General features: G+C 51.9%; 1 protein-coding gene across 1 annotated transcript in view; it reads left to right on the top strand.

Annotated features, from left to right (window-relative positions):
• The window catches only part of SRRM3 (serine/arginine repetitive matrix 3), an 84,740-nt gene that overhangs the window by 16,656 nt on the left and 40,287 nt on the right, over window positions 1-27,797 (top strand). The window contains exon 2 of the mRNA XM_030797523.1: window positions 17,489-17,745. Coding sequence (XP_030653383.1) covers window positions 17,513-17,745 — 233 coding nt within the window. The 5' untranslated portion in view covers window positions 17,489-17,512. The remainder of the gene's footprint in view (window positions 1-17,488; window positions 17,746-27,797) is intronic.

Below are 27,797 nucleotides of genomic sequence, written 5' to 3'. Positions count from 1 at the left end.
AAGAGACCAAACCACTACTTGCTTATTTCATATCAGTTCTGGCCTCTACAGATCTGTCTACTAGGTTGAACTGGTCTGTGTTGCTTTCTTTTTTTTCTTTCTTTTTTTTTTTGGCAAGGTCTCACTCTGTTGCCCAGCCTGGATTGCAGTGGTGAAATCTCGGCTCACTACAACCTCTGCTTCCCGGGTTCAAGAGATTCTCCTGCCTCAGCTTCCCAAGTAGCTGGGACTATAGGCATGCACCATCACAACTGGCTATTTTTTTTTTTTTTTTTTTTTTGAGACAGAGTCTCGCTCTTGTTGCCCAGGCTGGAGTGCAGTGGCGTGATCTTGGCTCACTGCAACTTCCACCTCCCGGGTTCAAGCGATTCTCCTGCCACAGCCTCCCAAGTAGCTGGGATTACAGGCACCCGCCACCATGCCTGACTAATTTTTGTATTTTTAGTAGAGATGGCCATGTTGGCCAGGCTGGTCTTGAACTCCTGGCCTCAAGTGATCCACCCGCCTCAGCCTCCCAAAGTGTTGGGATTACAGGCGTGAGCCACCATGCCCGGCCTGTATTGCTTTCAGTAGCCACTGTTGCTTGTTCTGATACCTTCCAGCTGTCTATCATGCTGGCGTGCGGTGTCCCCACTGTCCTCTGTTGATCAGCCGGTCTGAGCTCCTGGCTTGGCTGGGTCTGTCCCATTTATAAGGCTCTGTATGACCTGTCCTGGGCCACATCAATCTGCACTGATCTCACCTGAGCATTGTTACCTGTTCTCACCTGGGCTGCATTACCTGTATTGTGGACTCCTCTGGAGGCAGCAGACAGTGGAGGCCTCCTTGTCCCTCCTTGTCCCTTGTCAGTGATGCTCCAGCCCCCAGCCGGCTTTCTCTTTGATCTCAGCCAGCCCAGCAGAAGCCTGAGGGGATGCCCTGGGCAGCCTGCTTGGTTGCCACCCAAATCTTTGCTCCAGGAACCCAAATCAGAGCCAACAAAGACAGGAGCCTTGACCAGGCAAGTCCTTCCTATCTATTCAAAGACAGGGCTGGGGCCGGGTGCGGTGGCTCACACCTGTCATCCCAGCACTCTGGGAGGCCAAGGCAGGTGGATCACTTGAGGTCAGGAGTTTGAGACCAGCCTGGCCAACATAGTGAAACCCCGTCTCTACTAAAAATAAAAAAAATTAGCCGGGCATGGTGGCACACGCCTGTAATCCCAGCTACTTGGGTGGCTAAGGCACAAGAATGGTTGGAACCCAGGAGGTGGAGGTTGCAGTGAGCCGAGATCACACCACTGCACTCCAGCCTGGGCAACACAGCGAGACACTGTCTCAAAAACAAACAAACAAACAAAGACAAGGCTGGACTCGAGGATTTACAAAGTACATGACCATGAGGCCCATGTAAATGTCAGCATGCACACAGTCTAGGCATAGTGAGAGCAGTGACCAAGGACCTCTCCCTCTGTAGTTCCCAGAGATGATGGTGGTAAAACAATAAGCAGTGAGCTCCCATCGGTGCAAACACAGGCAGAGTCTCAGCAAACAGTCCCAGGTGGCTACTCTGTGCCAAACCCTGTGCTGGGCACTAGGGATACAGATGTGGATCGGCCCAGTCTCTGCCATTGGACAGCCCTCAGTCAGCCAGGGAGCAATAGTCATGCTAGATTGCGAGTAGTAGCCACAGGGTGACAGCAGAGGCACGTCCCCCAGGAAGTCCTTCCAGGCAGTGAGGGAAGGCTTCACGGAGGAGGTGATGCTTGAGCAGTCTTGCAGGATGGGTAGATGAGGAAGAACCTTCCCAGCATGAGGAACAGCGTGGGTCAGTGCGTTCTTGGGTGGAGTGGAATGTGGTGTGGAGCTGGACAAGGATAGCATAGGGCTGGACACATTGCCAGCTAAGCCACCAGGGCTTTCTCCTGTGGTCTGCAGGCTCGCTCTCGCTGCCTCGCCGGCCCCGGACACCCCATCTTGGCCCTGGAAACTTTGCCAGCCCAGCCACCTCCGTTCCCCAGCACAGACTGAGACGGCAGGGAAAGTGTCAGCCCGAGCCCTGCCCAGGCAGGCTGGACCCAGCCCTAGACTGAAAAGGGGAGGGCAGAAAAGGGACCACAAAGGCTATGGCCAAAACGCAGAGGTGTAGTGCCCACACCCTTGCAAGTCAGGCTGCCTGCCCCTCCAGGAACCAGCCCTCCCACCCCCAGCCAGCCCCAGCCTGGGGGCTCAGGCCAAGATTTTCCTCCAGCTCCAGCAGGGGCGGCAGGAAGCTCCAGCTGCTGAATTATTGAAAGCAAGGCTTTCAGCAGTTCCCCTCCCCCCACTGCGTCTTCTGGAGGGTTGGGTAACAAACAGCCGTGCCAGCACCAGCGCCTCTCCAGAGAGACTCCAAGGAGTCATGGAGGAAGCTCACTGGGCTCTGCCGGCTGCCTGAGCCACTTCCTCCCAGGCCTCTCCCTGCAGTGTCTTCTTACCCGTCTTTTTTTTCTTTCTTCTCCAGACAAGGTTTCGCTTTGTTGCCCAGGCTGGAGTGCAGTGGCGCAATCTCAGTTCACCGCAACCTCCGCCTCCTGGGTTCAAGCGATTCTCCTGCCTCAGCCTCCCGAGTAGCTGGGATCACAGGTGCCCACCACCACACCCGGTTAATTTTTGTATTTTTAGTGAAAGAGTTTTGCCATGTTGGCCAGGCTGGTCTCGAACTCCTGACCTCAGGTGATCCACCCACCTCAGCCTCCCAAATTGCTGTAATTACAGGTGTGAGCCACCGGGCTTGCCCTCTTCTTTTTTTTTTTTTTTTTTTTTTTGAGATGGAGTCTCGCTCTGTCGCCCAGGCTGGAGTGCAGTGGCGCGATCTCAGCTCACTGCAAGCTCTGCCTCCCGGGTTCACGCCATTCTCCTGCCTCAGCCTCCCGAGTAGCTGGGACTACAGGCGCCCGCCACCACGCCCGGCTAATTTTTCGTATTTTTAGTAGAGACAGGGTTTCACCGTGTTAGCCAGGATGGTCTCGATCTCCTGACCTCGTGATCCACCCACCTCGGCCTCCCAAAGTGCTGGGATTACAGGTGTGAGCCACCGCGCCCCGCACCTGCCCTCTTCTTACCCGTCTCTACTGGTCTCTACTGGTCTATGTGGGTTTGTATCTGTGAAAAGTGCCATGATTGGGCTATGAGTGTTTGTAATGATTTAAAATGGTAATTATTGACCTGATCTGTTCTGATTTATATGGATCTATATTTCCTCCTGGTCTAACTCATGCCTGTAGTGATTTAGACTGATTGGCGTAGTTCATGGCTGATAACAGCTAACACTTAATTCATAGAGCTTATCGCCTACCCAGGCACTGTACACACGTTATTCCTTTACTCCTTACCCTGAGGTGGGGGTACTTATATGAACCCCATTTTACAGATAAGGAAGATGTTAAGTCACTAAGCACACATAGTAAGTGATTTGAACCCATCTGCTACTGGCTGATAGGCACAGGTCTGTCTTGGTTCATGTGGACTGGGTTATCAGTTATCCTTTAGGGGCCTGAGGGCATCATGTTGCAAGACAGAGTTGAGCACAGTGGCTCACATCTGCAATCCCAGAGCTTTGGGAGGCCAAGGCAGGAGGGTTGCTTGAGTCCAGGAGTTAGAGACAAACTAGTGAGACCCTGTCTCTAAAAAACTTTCAAAAATTAGCTGGACATGGTTATATGTGCCTGTGTGTAGTAGTGACCAGCTACTTGGGAGGCTGAGGTGGGAGGATCGCTTGAGCCCAAGAGGTAGAGGCTGCAGTAAGCCATAATTGCACCACTGCACTCCAGCCTGGGTGATAGAAGGAGACCCTGTCCCAAAAAAAAAAAAAAAAAAAAAAAAAAAAGAGAAGCTGCAAGAGAGATCTTTCCAAAATGCAAATCTGACCTCCCCAGCTCAGTACCCTTCACTGGCTCCCTATTGCCTGCAGGGTGTGGTCCTAGGTCCTCAGCCTGAGTCTGAAGGCCCTGGGGATCTGGCCCTCCCTCCCCTCCTGGCTCAGTGGGCTCAGCAAGACAAGCCCATGCTTTTTTTTTTAATTTTTTTAATTTTTTGAGATGGAGTCTCCCTCTGTTGCTCAGGCTGGAGTGCAGTGGCATGATCTCGACTCACTGCAACCTCTACCTCCTGGGTTCAAGCAATCTTCCTGCCTCAGCCTCCCGAATAGCTGGGATTATAGGCACCCGCCACCATGCCTCGCTGATTTTTGTATTTTTAGTGGAGACAGGTTTTCACCATGCTGGCCAGGCTGGTCTCGAACTCCTGACCTCAAATGATACTCCCGGCTCAGCCTCCCAAAGTGCTGGGATTACAGGATTGAGCCACCGCGCCCAGCTTCAAGTCCATGCTTTTCCCTCTTTCCTCTCCATGCCTTCTTCCTGCTCACCCCCACACCCTGACCAGGACATCCTTCTCCTTCTCCTTTGTCCCACCAACTCTTACTTATGCTTCAAGATCTCTCCTCCAGGAAGACCTCCTAGCTATGCTCCTCTCCCGACACACCCCAGCTCTGTTAGATGTCTCTGCCATGCATCCGTCATCCTCAGCATGATAAGCACCAGTGCTTCTCCTTCTGCATTTCTCTTGTCCTCTGGTGAACCCCAGAGTAGCCGCTCACAAATAGCTGTGACCTGAATGAATGACCCAAGCTTGGAGTTGATGGGGTGTCCCTTGGTCCTCTGGTCCTTACTCCCCCAGCCCCAAGCTCTTGGGCAGTGAGCACAGGGGAAGCTTTCAATATAAAGTGTTCAAGGCTGGAGGTCTGCAGAAGGGTCCTTACACAGAGAAGGGAAGGGTCAGCAGGAGAGTGCTCCAGGGAATACGTCCCTGTCATGGCTGCACCTGGCTTCAATGCCAGGATTTGGAGTGGGGACACACCTCGATTCCTTGGACAGAATGCAGATGGCTTTTCTTTTCCAACTTGATAGAGTATCTTGACAAACGATTGTTGTGCACACTATTTATTTATTTATTTATTTATTTATTTATTTATTTATTAGACGGAGTCTCTCTGTCGCCCAGGCTGGAGTGCAGTGGCGCAATCTCAGCTCACTGCAATCTCCACCTCCTGGGTTCACACCATTCTCCTGACTCAGCCTCCCAAGTAGCTGGGACTACAGGCGCCCGCCACCACGCCCGGCTAATTTTTTGTATTTTTAGTAGAGACAGAGTTTCACCGTGTTAGCCAGGATGGTCTCAATCTCCTGAACTCGTGATCCGCCCACCTCGGCCTCCCAAAATGCTGAGATTACAGGCGTGAGCCACCGCACCCGGCCCTGCACACATTTATTTTTAACAAGACCCAGAATGAGTTTCACAACTTAAGGACCTGGTTTCATGTATATTTGTCAGTTCTGTCTCATTTCTGAGAGTTACAAAGAATATTTTTCCTCAGGAGGCACATCCCTGCCCACCTGCTGTCCCTGCACTGGGCTTTTTCTCTGGAAGGTCTGATTCTGTGTTTGCAGCCACCACCTTCACAGGAATGCAGCTTCCTGGATCAGAAATTCTATTCCACTGTAGCCCTCTTAGTCAAGGGTCCATGGATCTTAACATGCCCTTGGCTTTTGCCTGTCCTGTCCCCTGGACTCCCTGTTCCTTATCTGGAGAAGACATATCCCTCCCCTCCCCTCCCCTCCTCTCCCGCACTTGCCCCCTCCCCCTCTCCCTCCCCTCCCCTCCCCCACTTCCCCCCTGCCCCGCTCCCTTCTCTTCCCTTCTCTTCCCTTTTTTTTTGTTTTTTTTTTTTTGAAACAGTCTTGCTCTGTCCCCCAGGCTGGAGTGCAGTGACACAATCACAGCTCACTGCAAGCTCCGCCTCCTGGGTTCAAGCGATTCTCCTGCCACAGCCTCCTGAGTAGCTGGGAGTACAGGCCCACGCTCCCAGGCCCACGCTGCCAGGCCTGGCTAATTTTTTGTATTTTAGTAGAGACGGGGTTTTACCATGTTGCCCAGGCTGGTCTCGAACTCCTGAGCTCAGGCAATCCGCCCACCTTGGCCTCCCAAAATGCTAGGATTACAGGCATGAGCCACTGTGCCCGGCCGAAGACACATCTTTCAAAGGCACGTTTCTAATATCATTATCTTCATGAAACCTTCCCTGTCCATCCTAGGCAAATGTAGAGCCTCCCTGGTCTCTTTTTTGCTCCCGCAGGACTGGGTGGGTGGGTGGGAGAATGGCATCAGGATCTGTCTTCATAACAAGCCTGCTACTATAAGAAAGAATGAATGAATGATCCCACCAAGCTACAAGCTACAAGACTAGGGTTTTGCTCCTCACAAGAGGGTATTAGCTAAGAGGGTCTGCCCACAGACCCTGACCCAAATGATGGATGAATAAAACGTACACTGATACACAGATACTCTGTTTTGCCAGTCCTGCTGAGTGACCGCCTACACACCAAGAGAGTTTTGTCACTGTGGCCACCCCGATCAGCTAGGGAGACTCACATTTATTCATTAAGATTAGTTAACAAAAGCTTGAGTCAGCGCCATTAGAGGGTAATTGACATTGAGGACTTCCCGAGTAAAAAGCACACATCAAAGGCTCATCTTAAGACCACATGAGTAAACAAGTTAACTGGATAACTTCCCCACATCCCGTTATTTACTACTCTAATCTATTTAACTGAAGGTAAAGGGACCAGCCTGCCTTCGACCAGGTCTATTACCGAAGTCATGTGAAAACCCTCAGGCCTTCCGAAAGGGTTTTGTGGCTATCATAACTAATATTTTTTCCACCAGCCTGACCGAATCCCAACACTCCATTTTACAGATGAGGAAACTGAGGCTCAGGGAAGTTTAATGACTTTTCCTGATCACCCAGGCAGAAGTAGTGGAGCCAGAATTTAAACTAAAGTCTTCTGACTCCAAGTCCTTGTCCTGGTCTAACACTCTTTTTTCCTGGCCCTAGTAGAAGACAGCAGAAAGATCTTAGAAGTAAGAAGGTGGTTAAATTGTGTGACCACAGACGAAGTGCTCAAGTGCTCACTTGAAGCTGTGGGAATCTGTACCTCTGAGCGTGTGGAGGCTCTGAGTCCTGACATTACCTCTGGGGAGGCATGCCTCTGGCTGGCAAGGCCAGGAGAAAAAACGCCCTAGAGGAATGGTGCTGCCCCCCTCCCCGCCCCCCCGCCCCCCCGCCCTTTCCCCGGCAAAAGAGGCTTCTCAGCCCCAGGAGCAAATGGGGCCCCTGAATTGGTGACGGGGGTGCTGTCCGTGGTGCTGGAGGGCTGCGACGCTGCCAGAGAGACGGGGAGCAGGGAGGAGTCTGCTCACTCCTGTAATCCCAGTGCTTTGGGAAGCCAAGGCGGGGGAATCACTTGAGGCCAGGAGTTTGAGACCAGCCTGGGCAACATCGTGAGACCCTGTGTCTACAATAATAATAATAATAATAATAATAATAATAATAAAAAAATCTCGCCGGGCGCGGTGGCTCACGCTTGTAATCCCAGCACTTTGGGAGGCCGAGGCGGGCGGATCACGAGGTCAGGAGATCGAGACTGCGGTGAAACCCCGTCTCTACTAAAAATACAAAAAAAAAATTAGCTGGGCGTGGTTGCGGGCGCCTGTAGTCCCAGCTACTCGGAGAGGCTGAGGCAGGAGAATGGCGTGAACCCAGGAGGCGGAGCTTGCAGTGAGCCGAGATTGCGTCACTGCACTCCAGCCTGGGCGACAGAGCGAGACTCCGTCTCAAATAATAATAATAATAATAATAATAATAATAATAAATCTCCAGTGCCATTTACGAGATATTCATTGCATACTAGGTACTGTGAGGGCATTTCCCATGCATTAGTCCTTTACAACAAACCTATGAGGAAGATGCTATTGTTAAATAGTTTCATTTTACAGGCAAGGAAACTGAGGCCCAGAGAGTTGAAGTCACATGCCCTAGGTCTCTCACCTTATGAATTCCCAAAGATCACTCTCCTGTCTCCCTCTCAAATCAGGGGTCCCCAGGGCAGGGCTGGGCCTCTTCCCAGACTCATCTGTGGTCCACTTCTCACTACAGCCTGTTCCCTCTCCCCCAGACCTGACCAGGTCACTACGGATCTGAGCATCTTCTCCCTCTGAGCCCCAGGGTGAGTGCTGACCTCGTTAGCTGAGGGGCCTCTGTGCCTGTCAGCAGCTGACTTTCCGGAACAGGCTGGACCCTGCAGTACAGATGAGCTGTTTCACCTTCAATTAATCACTTGCAGGTAGCAGCATCCAGTTTGTGGCCCAACATATCCACAGCCAGGCTTGCTCAGGAAACCCAGGCTTGGGCTTGTGGGAGGGAGGCAAGTCCAGGGACCCAGCCAGGAGGCTGGGAAATCAGGCCTCTAGGCCTTTAACCACTTCCTGGCTGGTAGAAGAGGGAGTGTGCCCCTTTGGCAAGCATTAAACTAGGGCTTCATTACTTAATCTACACATGGGTTTGGCTGGCTCCAGCATCTGGGCTTGCCCTTGGGAGCTGACCCAATGCTGGGGACAGCTTCAGTTGAGCTCTAAGGGTGGCCGGTGGGGCCCTGGCTCCTGGCTGTATCAGCAGAAAGGAAGTGGGCTGAAGGTCTGGTGCTATTTATTTATTTATTTATTTGTTTATTTATTTATTTTATTTTTTGAAATGGAGTTTCACTCTTGTTCCCCAGGCTGGAGTACAACGGTGTGATCTCAGCTCACTGCAACCTCCGCCTCCTGAGTTCAAGCTATTCTTCTGCCTTAGCCCCCCAAGTAGCTGGGATTACAGGCATGCGCCACCACACCCAGCTCATTTTTGTATTTTTAGTAGAGACAGGTTTCAGCATGTTGGTCAGGCTGGTCTCGAACTCCTGGCCTCAGGTGATCCACCTGCTTCAGCCTCCCAGAGTGCTGGGATTACAGCCGTAAGCCACCACACCCAGCCTGGTGCCACACATTTAGAGTTAGTATTACCCAGACTTCCAGAGTAGGAAAGGACCCTTGGGGTCTTTGAGTCATTGTTCGGTGGGAGAAACAAGGGTGCAGAGAGGGGAAGGGACTTGTTCATGGTCTCACAGCCAACCAGTGGTAGGATAAAGACTTCCTTGGCCGGGTGCGGTGGCTCACGCTTGTAATCCCAGCACTTTGGGAGGCCGAGGCGGGCGGATAATGAGGTCAGGAGATCCAGACCACGGTGAAACCCCGTCTCTACCAAAAATACAAAAAATTAGCCGGGCGTGGTGGCGGGCGCCTGTAGTCCCAGCTACTCGGAGAGGCTGAGGCAGGAGAATGGCGTGAACCCTGGAGGCGGAGCTTGCAGTGAGCCGAGATCGCGCCACTGCACTCCAGCCTGGGTGACAGAGCAAGACTCCGTCTCAAAAAAAAAAAAAAAAAAGACTTCCTATTTGCTGCTCTGCCTCCAAAGAAGGACAGTGTCAAAGCCTCCAAGGACCAGAACAAGTTAGAATTAGGGTTCAGATTATAGCTCTAGACTCCATATCTGCCTGCTTGCACCTGCAAACCCCTCACCCTCAAGCACCTCCAATTTGTTCTTCATGTTCCCTATCACAATAAATGGCTGCACCATCCACCTGGTCACCCAGGCCAGAGACCCGGTGTCATCTAAGCTGCCTCCCCATCCCACATCCAGTCAATTACAAACCCTGCCAGATAGGCCCATTTATTTCTTGAATCTCGGTTGTCCTCACTGGCTCTGGCAGCCCTGCCTCCTGCTCCCTCCCAGCCTTGCTGAAAAGCCTGCCTTGACGAACCAAGCAGGGCTACAGACACTTCTCCAGTTCGAACCAAGCAGGGCTACAGACACTTCTCCAGTTCTCTTATCACACTACGCTGCTGTTTACCTGTTAGTCTCCTGAACCAGCCTGTGAGCTTCTACAGGGCCATGATGGGGTCATGTTCATCTCTATACCCGCAGCCTTTAATAACGTGAGGCCCAGAGTAGATGCTGGGTGAGTGTTTGTTGAGTGAATGCATGAATATTGTTTCTATCTCATGTTTGAACAATTCCTGTAATAGAGACCTCATTCATCCTATGACAAACTGCTTAGTTTTGTTTGTTTGTTTTTTTGTTTGTTTTCTGAGATGAAATCTCACTCTGTCACCCAGGCTAAAGTGCAGTGGTGCGATCTTGGGTTACTGCAACCTCCGCCTCCTGGGTTCAAGCTATTCTCATGCCTCATCTTCCCAAGTAGCTGGGATTATAGGCATGCGCCACCACATTCAGCTAATTTTTGTATTTTTAGTAGAGACAGTGTCTCACCAAATTGGCTAAGCTGGTCTCGAATTCCTGACCTCAAGCGATCTGCCTGCCTCTGCCTCCAAAAGTGCTGGGATTACAGGTGCAAGCCCCCACACCTGGCCAGAATTGCTTCGTTTTTAAGAGTTTTGATTATTATAAAATAAAAACAAAACAAGATAAGACTCTTTTTTGAACTGAGCTGAAATCAACACTAGATGACTTGCCTGCAAGAATCTTGGGGCTCTGTTTTGCAGATCGGCTAGGGCCTTGCTCCTCTTAGGGAATTCTAAGGACCAGTAGTATTGGTGTTGTTAGAAATGCAAATTCTCAAGCCCCACTCCAGATCTACCAAATCAGAAACTATGGGGGTGAAGTCAACAATCTGTGCCTTGCTGGGCGCGGTGGCTCAAGCCTGTAATTCCAGCACTTTGGGAGGCTGAGGCGGGCGGATCATGAGATCAGAAGTTCGAGACCAGTCTGGCCAACATAGTGAAACCTCATCTCTACTAAAAATACAAAAAGTTAGCCGGGTGTAGTGGTGTGCATCTGTAATCCCAGCTACTCAGGAGGGGCTAAGAAAGGAGAATCATGTGAACCTGAGAGGCGGAGGTTGCAGTGAGCTGAGATTGCGCCATTGCACTCCAGCCCGGGCAACAGTGCGAGACGCCATCTCAAATAAAACAAAACAAAACAAATCTGTGTCTTAACAAGTCTTCCCGGTGATTCTGATGCTCAATAAAATTTGAAAATGGCTATTTCTAGACCACTGCCCACCTCCCCCTAATTGGTGGTCCATACCTGGGCTATATCAGGAGAACCTGGGGGACATGAGCGTTTTCATCCCCAGAGACTTTTTTTTTTTTTTTTGAGACAGAGTCTCACTCTGTCACCCAGGCTGAAGTGCAGTGGCATGATCACTGCAAGCTCCGCCCCCTGGGTTCACGCCATTCTCCTGCCTCAGCCTCCTGAGTAGCTGAGACTACAGGCACCCGCCACTATGCCCGGCTAATTTTTTGTATATTTAGTAGAGACAGGTTTTCACCATGTTAGCCAGGATGGTCTCAATCTCCTGACCTTGTGATCCACCCGCCTCGGCCTCCCAAAGCATTGAGATTACAGGCATGAGCCACCATGCCCAGCCGAGACTTTGATTCGGTAGATCTGGGTTGGATTCCAGGTAGCACTGACATATGAAATATAGGACACTCAGTTAAATTTGAATTTCAGATAAACAACGAATAATTTCTTAGTAGAAGTATGTTCCAAATATAAAATTCAAATTTAACTGGGTATGCTGTGTTCCTATTTGGCAAATCTGGCAATGCTAGCCAAACATCACTACTTCTAACAAGCCTCTCAGTCGATTCAGCCAGGTTTGACCTAAATCCTCTACAATCCTTCATATATTTGAAGCTAGGCATTCTGACCACCTGTATATCCTTATAATCTTCCCCCCCTTGGCATCCTATTTTTGTTGATATATCCTAAGATAACATGCATTTTTGACAGCCACATTGTGATATTGACTCAAATTGAGTCTGTGATCATTGAAAATCCCTATAATCCTTCCCAAATATTCTGCTTCTGAACTATGTCTACCCCATTCCAATTTTAGTTTGGGACCCAGCTTCAGAATGTGGCACTTTTCACTATCCTGTTTCACCTTCTTCTTCTTTTTTTTTTTTTTTTTGAGATGGAGTCTCGCTCAATTGCCCAGGCTGGAGTGCAGTGGTGCGATCTCGGCTCACTGCAATCTCTGCCTCCCAGGTTCAAGTGATTCTCCTGCCTCAGCCTCCCGAGTAGCTTAGATTGCAGGCATGTACCACCATGACTGGCTAATTTTTGTACTTTTAGTAGAAACGGGGTTTCACCATGTTGGCCAGGCTGGTCTCGAACTCCTGACCTCGTGATCTGCCCGCCTCAGCCTCCCAAAGTGCTAGGACTACAGATGTGAGCCACTGCACCTGGCCCTGTTTCACCTTCTTAGATTCTTCCAATGTCTCCGGCTACTGAGTCCTTTTAGATTCTGACTGTATATCCATGAGCCCTCTCAGGCTGTGTCCGCAGTGAATTTGATTGTCAGACTACCAATGTTCTAGCCAGTCAATAGTGAACATATTGGATCAGACGTGGTGAGAATAGAGCCCTGTGATTCTCCACTAAATACTTACATCTAACATGACATTGATCCATTAACCAGCTCCTTTTGAGTATAGGTCAATCAATCAACCAATTACAACAAAATGGGATATTAGCACCCACCAGGACAGTGTCACCTTATGAAATCTCACAGTGAGGCCAGACGCAGTGACTCATGCCTGTAATCCCAACACTTTGGGGGGCCGAGGCAGGAAGATCACTTGAGCCCAGGAGCTTGAGAGCAGCCTGGGCAACATAGCAAGATCCCATCTCTACAAAAAAAATTAAAAATCGGCTGGGCATGGTGGTGCACCTGTAGTTTCATCTACTTGGAGGCTGAATCAGGAAGATCACTGAAGCCCAGGAGGTCAAGGCTGCAGTGAGCTATAGTCACGCCACTGCACTCCAGCCTGGGCAACAGATTGAGAGTCAGGAAGGGAAGGGAAGGGAAGGGAGAAAGGTAAGGTAAGGAGGGGAAGGAAGGAAGGAAGGAAGGAAGGAAGGAAGGAAGGAAGGAAGGAAGGAAGGAAAAATCTCACAATAATTTCTTTTTCTTTCTTTTTTTTTTTTTTTTCAAGACAGAGTCTAACTCTGTCGTCCAGGCTGAAATACAATAGCACGATCTCGGCTCACTGCAACCTCTGCCTCCCAGGTTCAAGCGATTCTCGTGCCTCAGCCTCCTGAGTAGCTGGGATTACAGGCGCCCACCACCATGCCTGGCTAATTTTTGTATTTTTAGTAGAGACAGGGTTTCACCATGTTGCCCAGGCTGGTCTTGAACTCCTGACCTTAGGTGATCCACCCACCTCGGCTTCCCAAAGTGCTGGGATTACAGGTGTGAGCCACTGCGCCCAGCCTCACAATGATTTCATAAAATATAATGTCATATGGCTCACAGAGGGACCCTGTGCCTGCAGTCCTGCAGTCACCCCCTGGTCTGCTGGCCCAGCAAACCTGACTTGGAAGGAAATGGGCTTAGTGTGCAATTATTTGGGTCATTCTGTTAATGACCTGCCGCAGATTCCCACCTGGTGCCTCTCCAACTCACCAGGTGAAATTGGTCAAATCCACCATCTGTTCTAGTGAAAATCCAGGCTGCATCTGCCACGCCTCTCTTCACATAGCTCTCCTTTCCTCCTCAATCATTTCTGCAAAGATTACCCTGGGCAACCTAGCATTGCTACCCAGGCGTTCTCCTAGCACTGGGGCTAGAATTTCTCAGGGTTTGGAGATCTGAGTGCATTCAGAACGACTCTCACCAGCTTTCCCCCTCTGCCCTCCAGGAGCTCAGGCCAAGTTCTAGGCTGGGGAACCTTGCCCAGGTCAGAGGGAAGATGTGTAGAACAGCATGGCTCCCAGGGCTCTCACTGGCGCCTTCGTGCTCTCTCTCCACACCTTCAGCGTGCCTCTTGCATTGCCTGGTGCTGGGGTAGGCTCTAATGAGCCAGAATGAAAGGATGGTCCCCTCCCCTAAAAGCGCTCACAGTTTAGAATAGGAGTTAGAAGCAAACAGCCAACTGAATCTCGGTATCTGAATGTCGCGTTTAAAAAGTGTGGACAAAAGATGCGGAAGCACAAAGAAGGAATGACTCATCCTTCCTGGAAGAGCGGAAGCTTCCCAGAGGAGGTGATTTTTGGTCTGGGCCCTGAGGGATGAGTTGAAGTTCCCTAGGTGAAGAAAAGGGGAAACAGGACTCCAGCAGAGGGGAAACACATAGGCAAAGGCACAAAGGAGGAAGTAAGAGCACGCATTTGGGGGATGAGGACCAAGGCTAAGGGGCTGGGTGTTGGTTGCAGGATGGGGTGCAGCATGGGATGAAGTTGCAAGATAGCATTCGACAGAATGCAAAGGGGTCTGGCAGGCCGTATCAAGGGCCATGCCATGTATTCCTCTCTCTTGCCTCCTGTTGTCACTGTCTTTGTTCAGCCCCAGGCGCATTGAGCTTCACATGCACTAGGCACTTAGCTGGAGATAGGAGTTGAAAGCTAAGCTGCCCTCAGCCCAGGGGGAGCCAGACCTTTGAATCCACAGCAACAACAGCAAAAACTCTGGGAGGTAAGGCCAGGAGTGGTGGCTCATGCCTGTAATCCCAGCACTTTGGGAGGGCAGATCACCTGAGGTCAGGAGTTCCAGACCAGCCTGGCCACAAGGAGGGCAGATCACCTGAGGTCAGAGTTCAAGACTAGCCTGGGCAACATGGTGAAACCCCATTTCTACTAAAAATACAAAAATTAGCCAGGCGAGGTGGCAGGCGCCTGTAATCCCAGCTACTCAGGAGGCTGAGGTGGGAGAATCACTTGAACCCAGGAGGTGGAGGTTGCAGTGAGCCAGGATTGTACCACTGCACTCCAGCCTGGGTGACAGAGAGGGCTCCAAAAAAAAAAGAGCTCTGGGAGGGTGACACCAGCCAGAGGGGAAAGGAAGGCTTCCGGAAGGTGACAATTCCTGTGAGCGGTGACTTTGAGGACAACTAGGAGTGAAGAGTATCCCAGGAAAGGGCCTGGAGCCAAGAGAGGTGGAGGAGGATGTGTGTGGTGCAGAGTGGTGGAGACGGGGCTGGACCAGGAGGCAGGGCCAAGCTATGGCTTTAAGCCAAGGTAACAAGAGTCACAGGAGGCTGCTAACCAGCGCATGACATGGTCTAATTTGCTCCTGGACCCATCTGCCAAGTTGCCAATGGAGGATGAATGTCTGAGAGCAGGGAGGCCAGGCAACCACAGAGAGGCAGTGGACCTGTGTGGAGGGAGGAGCTTGGGTCCACGTGGTAACAGAGGAGGAGACGAAGTGGATAAATGTGAGCAATATTGAGAAGAGGGGATGGGGCTGGGTGCGGTGGCTCACGCCTGTGATCTCAGTACTTTGGGAGGCCGAAGTGGAAGGATTGTTTGAAGCCAGGAATTCAAGACCACCCTGGGCAAAATAACAAGACTTTGACTCTACAAAAAATTTTAGTTGTTTTAATTAGCTGGGTATGGTGGCACATGCCTGTAGTTCCAGCTACTGGGGAGACAGGTGGGAGGATATCGCTTGAGCTCAGGAGTTCAAGGCTGCAGTGAGCTATGACTGTGCCACTGCACTCCAGCCTGGGTGACAGAGTGAGACCCTGTCTCAAAAAACGAACAAAGAAGAAGGGATGAGGGACCCAACTTGATGACAGGTGAACTGTTGTGGGTCGGGGCAATAGGGGTCTCCAAGCTCCACACATGTCCCTGGCTCAGATGACCAACAGATAGAGGGGTCACCCATGAGCCAAGCACTGCAGCCGACATGGGTGGGGAGCAGGGCACCGGGAGCTCTGTTTGGGGCATGGTGGGTGATGCTTGTGGAGTGTCCCGGGAAAACCCCTGGTGGAACTGGGGTATAGGGCTGGTCTCAGGACAGAGTCGGGAAGCCAGCAGGTGTGGGAGTGGAAAAGAGGGGTTAGAAGAACAGCTTTGGTCTCTAAGTCCCCAGGCACTCCCCTCTCCAGAAGACTCTGGCAGATGCTCCCAGGAACAGGTGGAAATCAGAGGCTCAGAGAGGGGTAGTGACATCTTCAGGGTCACACAGCAAGGAGTGGAGAAGCGCAGCCTGGAACCCATGCACTTGGGACTCAGGGGGAAGGACATATGAGAAGAGCTTATGTTTTCATCACCACTGTTGCCTCCTGTCACTCTGTCCCCTTCAGAGTCTCCTGTAGCTGTCACAGTCCCTCTCTCTTCTCTGCCTTCCAGTTTCTGTGGCTCTGAACACTCCCACCCCCATCCCTGAGGCCAAAGAGGGGAGGGTGTGTTGGGGGAGTAGTGTCACAGGGAAGGCCTGATCCAAGATGTCCAGGCATGCCCAATCCCTTCTTTTCCTCCCTCCCTCCTTCCTTTCCCTCCCTCCCACCCCACTCCCTGGGAATGAGGCCTCCCTGTTGCTTAGCAACTAGCAGAGCCTTGGAGAAAGGAAATGGAAATAGCTCAGGAGGTGCCTCCCCTCTGTTAAGATAGAAGTCCTTGGAGTGTTTGTGTGTGTGTGTGTGTGTGTGTGTGTGCATGCGTGCGCTGTACTTTGGAGGGCCTATCATGGAGTCAGGGATTCTTAGCTCCAAGCCAAGTTGACTCCCACCCCACCCCGAGCCTACAGGAGGACGTGGCTGCCTGGAAAGCTAATGTCAGTGTCAGCTTTGGTCACGTCATCAGAAGCAGTGTTTCCAGAACAAAGGAGTAGATAGTCCTGTGGGCATAATCTGGGTGAGCCCCGCTTTTTTTTTTTTTTTTTTTTTTTTTTTTTTTTTTTTGAGAAGGAGTCTCGCTCTTTCACCCAGGCTGGAGTGCAGTGGCGCGATCTTGGCTCACTGCAGGCTCCGTCCCCTGGGGTTCACGCCATTCTCCTGCCTCAGCCTCTCCGAGTAGCTGGGACCGCAGGCGCCCGCCACCACGCCCGGCTAATTTTTTTTGTATTTTTTTAGTAGAGATGGGGTTTCACCGTGGTCTCGATCTCCTGACCTCGTGATCCGCCCGCCTCGGCCTCCCACAGTGCTGGGATTACAAGCGTGAGCCACCGCGCCCGGCCGAGCCCCGCTTATCTGGAATGTCGGCTTTGGAGAAGTTGGCCAGATCAAACAGAGAGCTAAAATCTGCCTCTGGGGTGGGAATGGAGTAGGCTTCCATCTTCCCCTCTCTGTAGGGCTGCCCTGGGAGCAGACTGGGAGGCAGGGACACATGTAATCTGTGTCCCACGGGACAGAGCCAGGACAGTGGGCCTGGTGTGTGCGTAAACGGTTTCAACTGAGCCTAAAGGAGAAATATGACTGGGGAGTTAATGATGTGTGCAAGTGGGCGCTGGGATGTCTGGCCCAAGCATTCGTGCAAGCCAGAGAGGATGGTCCTCGGTAGTTCCTGGAGGTGACACAATTCCCAGCCAATGGCTCTTAGAGGCCATCAAGTCTGGCCTGCATCCACCCACCCTACAGATGGAAAAAGCCCAGTGTCCAACCCACTCGTGCCCTGAGGTGTGACCCAAAGGTGCAAACCAGCCGTCCGCCTCCCTCTGCACCAGGAAAGGAAGCGGATTAGAGCCATGAGTGGGCCCTTAAATCTCCAGGATTAACTCGAGCAGAGAGGAGCTTAACAGGTGGCGAAGAAGTGACCATCCCGCCTCGTGTCTGTGTCTGTCCCTCAGGGCCAGCGGCCCAGGCCAGCCACGATGTCCTCCACCGTGAACAACGGGGCGGCCAGCATGCCGTCCCCACCCGACGCCGCGAACGGCTTTCCGCAGCCCAGCGCCTCCTCGGGGACCTGGCCGCGGGCAGAGGAGGAGCTGCGCGCCGCGGAGCCGGGCCTGGTGAAGCGCGCGCACCGCGAGATCCTGGACCACGAGCGCAAGCGGCGGGTGGAGCTCAAGTGCATGGAGCTGCAGGAGATGATGGAGGAGCAGGGGTGAGCGGGCCGCGGGGCGGGGCTGGGGTGGGGAGATAGGCGGGGCGAGGGTGGGAGAAGCGAGTGATGCTGCTCGTGGGCGTGGCGAACGTCGTGGGCGGGGAGAAGGGCGGGGCTGGGGGTATTAGGGCGGAGTCGCGCGACTGTGGGAACCCAAGAGCCTTGTCCAGACAAGAGGCCAGAGTCCAGACCAGTTGGGATGAAGCCATGGCAAGTCCAGCTCATCTTTCATTTATGTATTAGGTTGTTGCAAAAGTAAGCACGGTTTTTGCCATTACCTTTAATGGCAAAGTGGTGGCTCACACCTGTGATTCCAGCACTTTGAAAGGCCGAGGCGAGTGGATTATTTGAGGTCAGGAATTCGAGATCAGCCTGGCTAACATGGTGAAACCCCGTCTCTATGAAAAATACAAAAAAAATTTAGCTGGGCGCGGTGTCTCACACCTGTAATCCCAGCACTTTGGGGGGCCTAGACAGGTGGATCACCTGAGGTCAGGAGTTTGAGATCAGCCTGGCCAACATGGTGAAAATCCGTCTCTACTAAAAATACAAAAATTAGCCAGCCGTGGTGACGCGTGCCTGTAATCCCAGCTACTCGGGAAGCTGAGGCAGGAGAATCTCTTGAACCCGGGAGGCGGAGGTGGAGGTTGCAGTGAGCCGAGATCCGGCCACTGCACTCCAGCCTGGGCAACGGATTGAGACACCGTCTCAAAAAAAAAAAAAAAAAAAAAAAAAAGGCCGGGCACGGTGGCTCATGCCTGTAATCTCAGCACTTTGGGAGGCCGAGGCGGGTGGATCACCTGAGGTTGGGAGTTCGAGACCAGCCTGACCAACATGGAGAAACCCCGTCTCTACTAAAAATACAAAATTAGCCGGGCGTAGTGGCACATGCCTGTAATCCCAGGTACTTGGGAGACTGAAGCAGGAGAATCACTTGAACCGGGAGGCAGAGGTTGCAGTGAGCTGAGATCGAGACATTGCACTCCAGCCTGGGCAACAAGAGCAAAACTCCGTCTCAAAAAAAAAAAAAAAAGAAAGAAAGAAAGAAACTAGTGGGCTGGCTGCTGAAGGAGTCAAAGTCAGGAGCAGGGACTGCCCATCAGACTTGCACTGTCAGTGGGCTGAAAAATCAGAAACTCCCTACACAGGGGGGCTGGAGCCTGGAGCCACATGGGGCCAGACACAGCCTGTGTCCTGTAGTCCTTCCAAGCCACACCTTTGTCCACCCCAGGCCTCCTGGGCTCCCTTAGACAGGGGCCACCATCTCTGAGGAGCTTAGGAAGACCCCCAGGCTTAGGCAGAGACAGTGAGTTGCTGAAGGCCATCTGGAAGGCAGGGGGCCAAGGCAGAGCCAGGATCAAGAGTCCTGCTGGCTGCCAGGCAGGGCTGCTTGTAGGGAGAAGAAGGGGTAATGGGGACCTGGTGCTCACCTCACCCAGAGGACCAGGTAGCGGGGAGGAGGCCCCTTGCAGAAAGGGATAGATGGATGGATGGCAGGATGCTGAGGACACACAGAAAGGCGGTTCCAGCTGGCAAGGGAACATGTTGATGAGCTGTGGGTACCGGAAGAGGGAATGAGACCTCAAGGGGCAGAGGCAAGGAGGGGCGAGGTGGGGAGCATCTCCTACAGTGAGAACCTCAGGTCGTGAATTAAACCTGCAAATCCAGCCAGATGCGGTGGCTCACGCCTGTACCAGCTCACGGTGGCTCCCAGCACTTTGGGAGGCCGAGGTGGGCAGATCACTTGAGGTCAGGAGATGGAGACCAGCCTTGCCAGCATGATGAAACCCCGTCTCTACTAGTAATACAAAAAAATAAAAAAAGGCCAGGTGTGGTGGCTCACACCTGTAATCACAGCACTATGGGAGGACGAGGCGGGCAGATTGTGAGGTCAGGAGATGGAGATCATCCTGGCAAACACGGTGAAACCCCATCTCTACTAAAAATACAAAAAATTAGCCAGGCGTGGTGGCATGTGCCTGTAGTCCCCGCGACTCAGGAGGCTGAGGCAGGAGAATCGCTTGAACCCGGAGGTGGAGGTTGCAGTGAGCCGAGATTGTGCCACTGCACTCCAGCCTGGGTGACAGAGCAAGACTCCTTCTCAAAATAAAAATAAAAATAAATTAGCCAGGCATGGTGGGGAGCGCCTGTAATCCCAGCTACTCGGGAGGCTGAGGCAGGAGAATCGCTTGAACCCGCGAAGCAGAGGTTGCAGTGAGCCGAGATTGCGCCACTGCACTTCAGCCTGGGCAATGGAGGGAGACTCCATCTCAAAATAAAACAAAAACAAACACACAAACAAAACCTGCAAATTCTGCCAAATTCTGTCTGGAGAGTCAAGGAGGGAGGGAAGTGTGGGCAGAGGACAAGAGGGTTGACAGGGACAGACGAGGTGTCCCCTGCACTTTCTTGCTCCTCCTCCTCCCAGAACTCCACCCCCTTGATGAACCCATCCCCATCCTCAGCCCCTCTCCCTTCACTAAGTCCCCTCCTCTTCTCTGTGCTTTCCCATCCTGAAAGCCCTCCCCCTCAAAGACCCTCACCCTTTCAAGGAACCTTCCCTCACTGAGCCCCTCCCCAAACAAAAGGTGATGGCATTTGGCCACGTCCTGGGTGTTAGACCCCCAGCATCAAGGATTCCTGCTTCCCTGGGAAGCACCCACTATGTCCCCACTTGCTCAGTCAGGGTCCCTTCCCCCACCCAAGCTGTCACTTGAGGTGGTCCTTATCCTGGAGCCACCTCCAAAAAACCAGCTCTTGAGTGGCCCTCCCCCTGCCCTCCCAATCCTCAGCAGGGCATTTGATCATGGCAGGGACAGGCATTCTGAGACTCCCAAATCCAGGCTTCCGGCCCTATCTTGACCTTGAACAAGCCACGGTTTACTCACCTGGAAAATAGGGGCACCTGTGTTCTGGAGCTGTTCTGAGAGTCCTCCGTTGAAGACACATATGGGACTGCCCAGCCCCCAGCCAGTCCCCACAAAGTGCCGATAAGCACCAGGCGCCCCTGCTCTTTTATCAAATTGAGTCATTAATATCCATTTCTAGAAACACTGGTTTGGTTGCGTTTATTTACCGGGTTCTCAGGCATTTGACGAATACTCACATCAGTCACAGGAACACACACTCTTTGGCCTCATTAAAAAGCAATCCTTTTCCTTAATATTGATGGCTGGCTGGCTAATCCACTGGTGATTGATGGCGTACTTGGAGTCAGCTTCCCAGACAGCCTTGGCTTGCAGTCTGCAATCACCACAGGGCGGGACGGAGCCTCCAGCCTTTCTGATGTGATGCTCCCACCCCAGCCCCCAGCATCCTCCCTGCCACCCTATTTATCTTCTTGCCATGCCTCTTTTTTAGTTTGTTTGTTTTGTTTGAGATGGGGTCTCGCTGTGTCACCCAGGCTGGAGTGCAGTGGGATTACAGGTGTGAGCCACCGTGCCCAGCCTAGGCTTGGAGATTTGGGCCCTCCCTCCCCTCTCCCTGTTCTGTTTGCTCATCTATAAAATGGGAATCAAAAGGCTACCATTCCAGTCACTGTGGCTCATGCCTATAATCCCAGCACTCTGGGAGGCTGAGGAGGGAGAACTTGAGCCCAGGAGTTTGAGACCAGCCTGGCAACATAGTGAGGCCCCTGCCAATCCATCTACAAAAAAAATTTTTTTTTAACTAGCCAGGTGTGGTGGCACATGCCTGTGGTCCCAGCTACTCAGAAGGCTGAGGTGAGAGGATTACTTAAGCCTGAGAAGTCAAGGCTGCAGCGAGCGATGATTGCACCACTGCACTCCAGACTGGGTGGCAGAGCAAGACCCCGTCTAAAAACAAAAAACAAAAACAAAAACAAAACAAAACAAAAGGTCGCTGTCTGGCCTAATGCAGGAATTCATGCCTATAATCCCAGTACTTTGGCAGGCCAAGGCACGAGGTTTTCTTGAGGCCAGGAGGCCTGGGCAACATAGGGAGACCCTGTCTCTACCAAAAGATAAAAAATTGCTGGGCGTGGTGGCTCACGCCTGTAATCCCAGCACTTTGGGAGGCCGAGGTGGGTGGATCACCTGAGGTCAGGAGTTCGAGACCAGCCTGGCCAACATGGTGAAACCCCATCTCTACTAAAAATACAAAACAATTAGCCAAGTGTGGTGGTGGACGCCTGTAATTCCAGCTACTCAGGAGGCTGAGGCAGGAGAATCGCTTGAACCCAGGAGGTGAAGGTTGTAGTGAGCTGAGATCACGCCATTGCACTCCAGCCTGGGCAACAAGAGTGAAACTCCATCTCTAATAATAATAATAATAATAATAATTAGCTGGGCATAGTGGCACACTCCTGTAATCCCAGCACTTTGGGAGGCTGACGTGAGAGAATTGCTTGAGGCCAAGAGTTTGAGACCAGCCTGTGTAACATAGCGAGACTCCATTTCTACTTTTAAAAAATTAAAAATAGGCCGGGTGCATTGGCTCACGCCTGTAATCCCAGCACTTTGGGAGGCCGAGGTGGGCGGATCACGAGGTCAGGAGATCGAGGCCATCCTGGCTAACATGGTGAAACCCCTTCTCTACTAATAATACGAAAAATTAGCCGGGCATGGTGGCGGGCACCTGTAGTCCCAGCTACTCGGGAGGCTGAGGCAGGAGAATGGCATGAACCCGGGAGGCGGAGCTTGCAGTGAGCCGAGATTGCGCCACTGCACTCCAACCTGGGCGACAGAGCGAGACTCCATCTCAAAAAAAAAAAAAAAAAAAAATTTCACTTTGGGGAACTCTTAAAATTCAGTGTCCCCTCACCCTACTCCTGTCCCAGAGAGTGACCCAGGAAATCCCCAAAGCCACAATGCATTTGGCATGCCCTTCCCTTATGGCCCATAGAGTGGCATGAGGACTAAAGGAGCCAGACTGGCTGGGGGAATACCTGGGCCAAGAGGCTGAGACCCTGGGACAGACATCACTGCCCCATATTCCCCCTTCCCCACCCACACACAAGCCCTTGACGTTGTTTTTTTGATGTTTTGGTGTTTTTCGAGATGGAGTCTCACTCTGTCACCCAGGCAGGAGTGCAATGGCACCATCTTGGCTCAATGCAACCTCTGCCTCCCAGGTTCAAGCAATTCGTCCTGCCTCAGCCTGCCAAGTAGCTGGGATTACAGGCGTGTGCCACCATGCCCAGCTAATTTTGTATTTTTAGTAGAGATGGGGTTTCACCATGTTAGCCAGGCTGGTCTCAAACTCCTGCCCTCAAGTGATCTGCCCGCCTCGTCCTCCCAAAGTGCTGAGATTACAGGCATGAGCCACTGTGCCCGGCCTAGAAGCCCTTGACTTTGAGTTTGAAGCTTTGGCCATGCTAGCCAGACTTCCTGCATGGCCCTAGGCTGGCCGGCTCTGCCACCTCCACAGGGAGCGAGTGGTTTGGGTAGCAGCCTCCCCCTTTATCCCAGCCTTTGCCGCCTGGCAGAACAGAGAGAGAAGAGGCCCAGGCAATTCTCGGAGCTGGTGCCATGCTGACCTGGCAGGGGTCTCAGGTGGAAAAGGGCAGGGAGCCTGGGATGACTGTACACTCTGTCCCCACTGCTCTGGGACAGATAAGCTTCAGTTGCTACTATTTATTTATTTATTTATTTACTTTTGAGACGGAGTCTCACTCCATTGCCCAGGCTGGAGTGCAATGGCGCAATCTCAGCTCACTGCAACCTCTGCCTCCTGGGTTCAAGTGATTCTCCTGCCTCGGCCTCCCGAGTAGCTGGGACTACAGGCACGCACCACCACGCCCAGCTGATTTCTGTATTTTTAGCAGACACAAGGTTTCATCATGTTTGCCAGGCTGGGGTCAAACTCCTGACTTCAAGTGATCCACCCACCTTGGCCTCCCAAAACGCTGGGATTACAGGCGACAGCCACCGTGTCTGGCCAGTTGCTACCATTTATTGAGCACCTACTATATGCCAGTCACTGTGCAAAGTGATGTACCTACATCATGTCTGTGTTAGTCCACTTTGCATTGCTCTAAAGGAATACTTGAGGCTAGGTAACTTATAAAGAAAATAAGTTTATTTGGCTCATGGTTCTAGAGGCTTGTACAGAAGCATGGCGCTGGCATCCAATTGGCTTCTGGTGAGGCCTCAGGAAGCTTTTAGTCATGGTGGAAAAGAAGGGGAGCCAGCATGTCTCACACGGCAACAGAAGGAGCAAGAGGGAGAGGAGACACACCCCAGACTCCTTAAAACAATCAGCTCTTTCCTAAACTAATAGAGCAGCAGTCTCCAACCCTTTCGGCACCAGATACCAGTTTTGTGGAAGAAAATTTTTCTGGCTGGGCGAGGTGGCTCACGCCTGTAATCCCAGCACTTTGGGAGGCCGAGGTGGGCGGATCACCTGAGATCGGGAGTTCGAGACCACCCTGACCAACATGGAGAAACTCCATCTCTAGTAAAATTACAAAAATTAGCTGGGTGTGGAGGCACACGCCTGTAGTCCCAGCTACTTGGGAGGCTGAGGCAGGAGAATCGCTTGAACTGGGGAGATGGAGGTTGTGGTGAGCCAAGATTGCACCTTTGTACTCCAGCCTGGGCAACAGGAATGAAACTCCGTCTCCCCCCCCAAAAAAAGAAAATTTTTCCATGGACTGGGTGGGGGCTGGGGAGATGGTTTCAGGATGATTCGAGCACATTGCATGTATTGTGCACTTTATTTCTGTTATTATTAGATTGTAGTATGTAATGAAATAATTCTACAACTCACCATCATGTAGAGTCCGTGGGAGCCCTGAGCTTGTTTTCCTGCAGCTAGACAGTCCCATCTGGGGTGATGGGAGACAGTGACAGATCATCAGGCATTAGATTCTCACAAGGAGCACGCAACCTACATCCCTCGCATGCGCAGTTCACAACAGGGTTCCCACTCCTATGAGAATCTAATGCCACCACTGATCTGACAGGAGGCAGAGCTCAGGTGGTAATGGGAGTGACAGGGAGCAGCTATAAATACAGGTGAAGCTTTGCCCCCTTGCCTGCTCCTCACCTCCTGCTGTGCGGCCCAGTTCCTAATAGGCCACAGAGTGGTACCCCAACCTGAGGTATTAGCAACCCCTGTAATAGAGTGAGAACTCGCTCATGACCATGGGGAGGGCACCAAGCCATTCTTTAGGGATCCACCCCCATGACCCAAACACCTCCCACCAGACCCCACCTCCAACACTGAGGATCACATTTCAACATGAGATTGGGAGGGGACTAATATCCAGATGACAACCTTGAAAGGCGGGTCATGTTCCCATTTCACAGATATAGAAGCTAAGGCTGGGAGAAGCATATGGACTTGCCCAAAGTCACAGAACTGGGAAGTGGGAGGTGCCAGGATTCAAAAGCAGAACTGTTGGGCTCCTCTGTCTCTCCCCGTCATCACTGTCCCAAGTGGCTCAGCTGAGAAGATTGACTCCAAGAGATAAGAGGGGAAAGGACACTCAGAGGTGGTGGTCACCCTTGAGACCAATCACCAGGTGTCATCCTTGTGTCCCCAGCTTCTCCCAACAAGATGCCCTGGGGCATAGAGGGGACCTCCCCAAGCCTCTGAATTGGTTCAGTCCAGCAGCCCATCCTCAACAGACAGGTGCTGGAGTTCATCAACTTGCCTCCAACCCACTGACTCCAGGATGACCCCCAGCCCTGCATATGTGCGCCGCAGGTCTCCATGAAACCCATTTGTGCCAATTTCCCAGCCTTCCATGTGCCAGAGACCCCCAGGAAATGGGGCTTGGATCCTGGCCTGAAGCCCCCCTGCCAGCCCCCCACAAGCAGCTGGGGAATGGCCCACCCTTGCCCTTAAGCCGTCTCTTCCCACCCACCTGGCCCAGGGTCCCATGCCAGTCTCTGTCTCCCTCCCTGGGGCCTATAAATTAGGGGCTAAGCAGTGTTGGAGGGCCTGTGCTGTGTTTGTCTCTGTGCTGGTGAGAGTGACAAGCTAGTCTCTGCAAGAGAAGGTGATGTGGGAGCAATTGCTCTCTGCCTCTGCTGGGGGGGGGTGGGGCACCACCCTTTCTTCCTGGGTGCCAGGCTCTGCACTGCCCAACTCACATGCCCAGACAAGGGACCTCCAGGTGAATGCCCGAGCCTGAGGGCCACACAGGGACCGAGGTGGACACTGAGGAGCCAGGGCCCTGAACTAGGTGGAGCTAGGTTGGTGGCATCGGCACAGGGTGGCCTGAGCCACGAGGGGATGGGGGGTTAGAAGAAAAGCCCCCCACCCCTAGCCAGGCCAGGACCCAGCCCTCCCCATGGTGAGCGACATAGCAGGCTGAACCTGCACAGACTCCGACCCTAGCTGGGGTTCAGGGGACACCTGCTTAAGAAGTAGGTGGTGACGGGGCGCAGTGGAACATGCCTGTAATCCCAGCACTTTGGGAGGCCGAGGTGGGTGGCTCACCTGAGGTCAGGAGTTTGAGACCATCCTGGCCAATGTGGTGAAACCCTGTCTCTACTAAAAATACAAAAATTAGCTGGGCGTGGTGGCGGATGCCTGTAGTCCCAGCTACCCGGGAAGCTAAGGAGGAGAATTGCTTGAACTTGGGAGGCAGAGGTTGCAGTGAGCTGAGATTGTGCCACTGCACTCTAGCCTGGGCGACAGAGCAAGACTCCATCTCAAAAAGAAAAAGAAAAGTAGAAGAAGAAGAAGAAGTAGGTGATGTTTCTTACCCAACCAGACCCCCTGGCTCATTCAATTGGTCCCCAAGTCCCATCCCCCTGACTCAACCAATTGTTCCCCAAGCCATCTCCCTCCTAGAGGGCTTTTTGTCCATTTCTCGCCCTTCATCCTCAAGACCTCTCTCTCTGCTGTGGCGTCACTGTCTCCTCTTAAACCCCTATGGTAGTGCAACATCAGCTTTCTGCCTCCAGTTCTCTCTTCTCCAACCATGAATTCACCAGAGCCATCTTTTCAAAAGCAAAATCCAGTCTTCAAACTCTCCATGCCTCTCCATCACCAGTCACTCATTTAGCACACATTTTTGGATGCCACAATGTGGCAGGCATGGTACCAGGTGCTGGGACTGCCTCTGGGAACCAGACAAAGCCCCTACCCTCAGGGAACTCCAGGCCAGCATTGGATACAGACCAGCCAACAGATAATTACTGGAGCCTGAACCACCTGCCAGGAGTTGGGATGTACGGGTTGCTATGGAAATGCAAACACTAGCATTGAACCTGCGATGGGGGGAGGCATCCATCTTACTGTAAACATCCAAGGAGTCAAATCTTTGCCATGATTATTTCCACAGGGTAAACCTGGAAGTTAATGTATGAGTCAAAGCATGTGTTCATTTTTTTTAAAGGCTTTTGAAGATAATTGTCAAATTGCTCTCCTGCAAATATTTGTTGTAGGAGCGGAGGGAAGCAGGGAGTAGAGAGATGGGATCTCTGAAAGGAAAAAAACAAAACATACCATTTTCATGGATGGCTGAGTGGGCAGGGCTGGACCCACGCTGCCACCATGTCTCTTTTTTAATTTTTTTAAAATTATTTTCTAAAACTTTGCTGGGTCGAAAATTTTTTTTTAATTTTTTAAAAATTTAATATACAGGCCAGGCGTGGTGGCTCACGCTTGTAATCCCAGCACTTTGGGAGGCCGAGGCGGGCGGATCACGAGGTCAGGAGATCGAGACCATGGTGAAACCCCGTCTCTACTAAAAATACAAAAAATTAGCCGGGCGTGGTGGCGGGCGCCTGTAGTCCCAGCTACTCGGAGAGGCTGAGGCAGGAGAATGGCGTGAACCCGGGAGGCGGAGCTTACAGTGAGCCGAGATCGCGCCACTGCACTCCAGCCTGGGCGATAGAGCAAGACTCCGTCTCAAAAAAAAAAAAAAAAAAAAAAAAAAAAAAATTTAATATACATAGTAGCTATACATATTTATAGAGTACATGAGATGCTTTGATACAGGCATGTAATGTGAAATAAGCACATCATGGAGAATGAAGTATCCATCCCCTCAAGCATTTATCCTTTGAGTTACAAATAATCCAATTACATTCTTTAAGTTATTCAAAAATATACAATTAAGTTATTATTCACTG

This window comes from Nomascus leucogenys, chromosome 17 (assembly GCF_006542625.1).
Source record: "Nomascus leucogenys isolate Asia chromosome 17, Asia_NLE_v1, whole genome shotgun sequence".
Taxonomy (NCBI): domain Eukaryota; kingdom Metazoa; phylum Chordata; class Mammalia; order Primates; family Hylobatidae; genus Nomascus; species Nomascus leucogenys.
The sequence above is the reverse complement of the archived record's forward strand: the minus strand, read 5'-3'. Positions and strand labels throughout refer to the sequence as shown.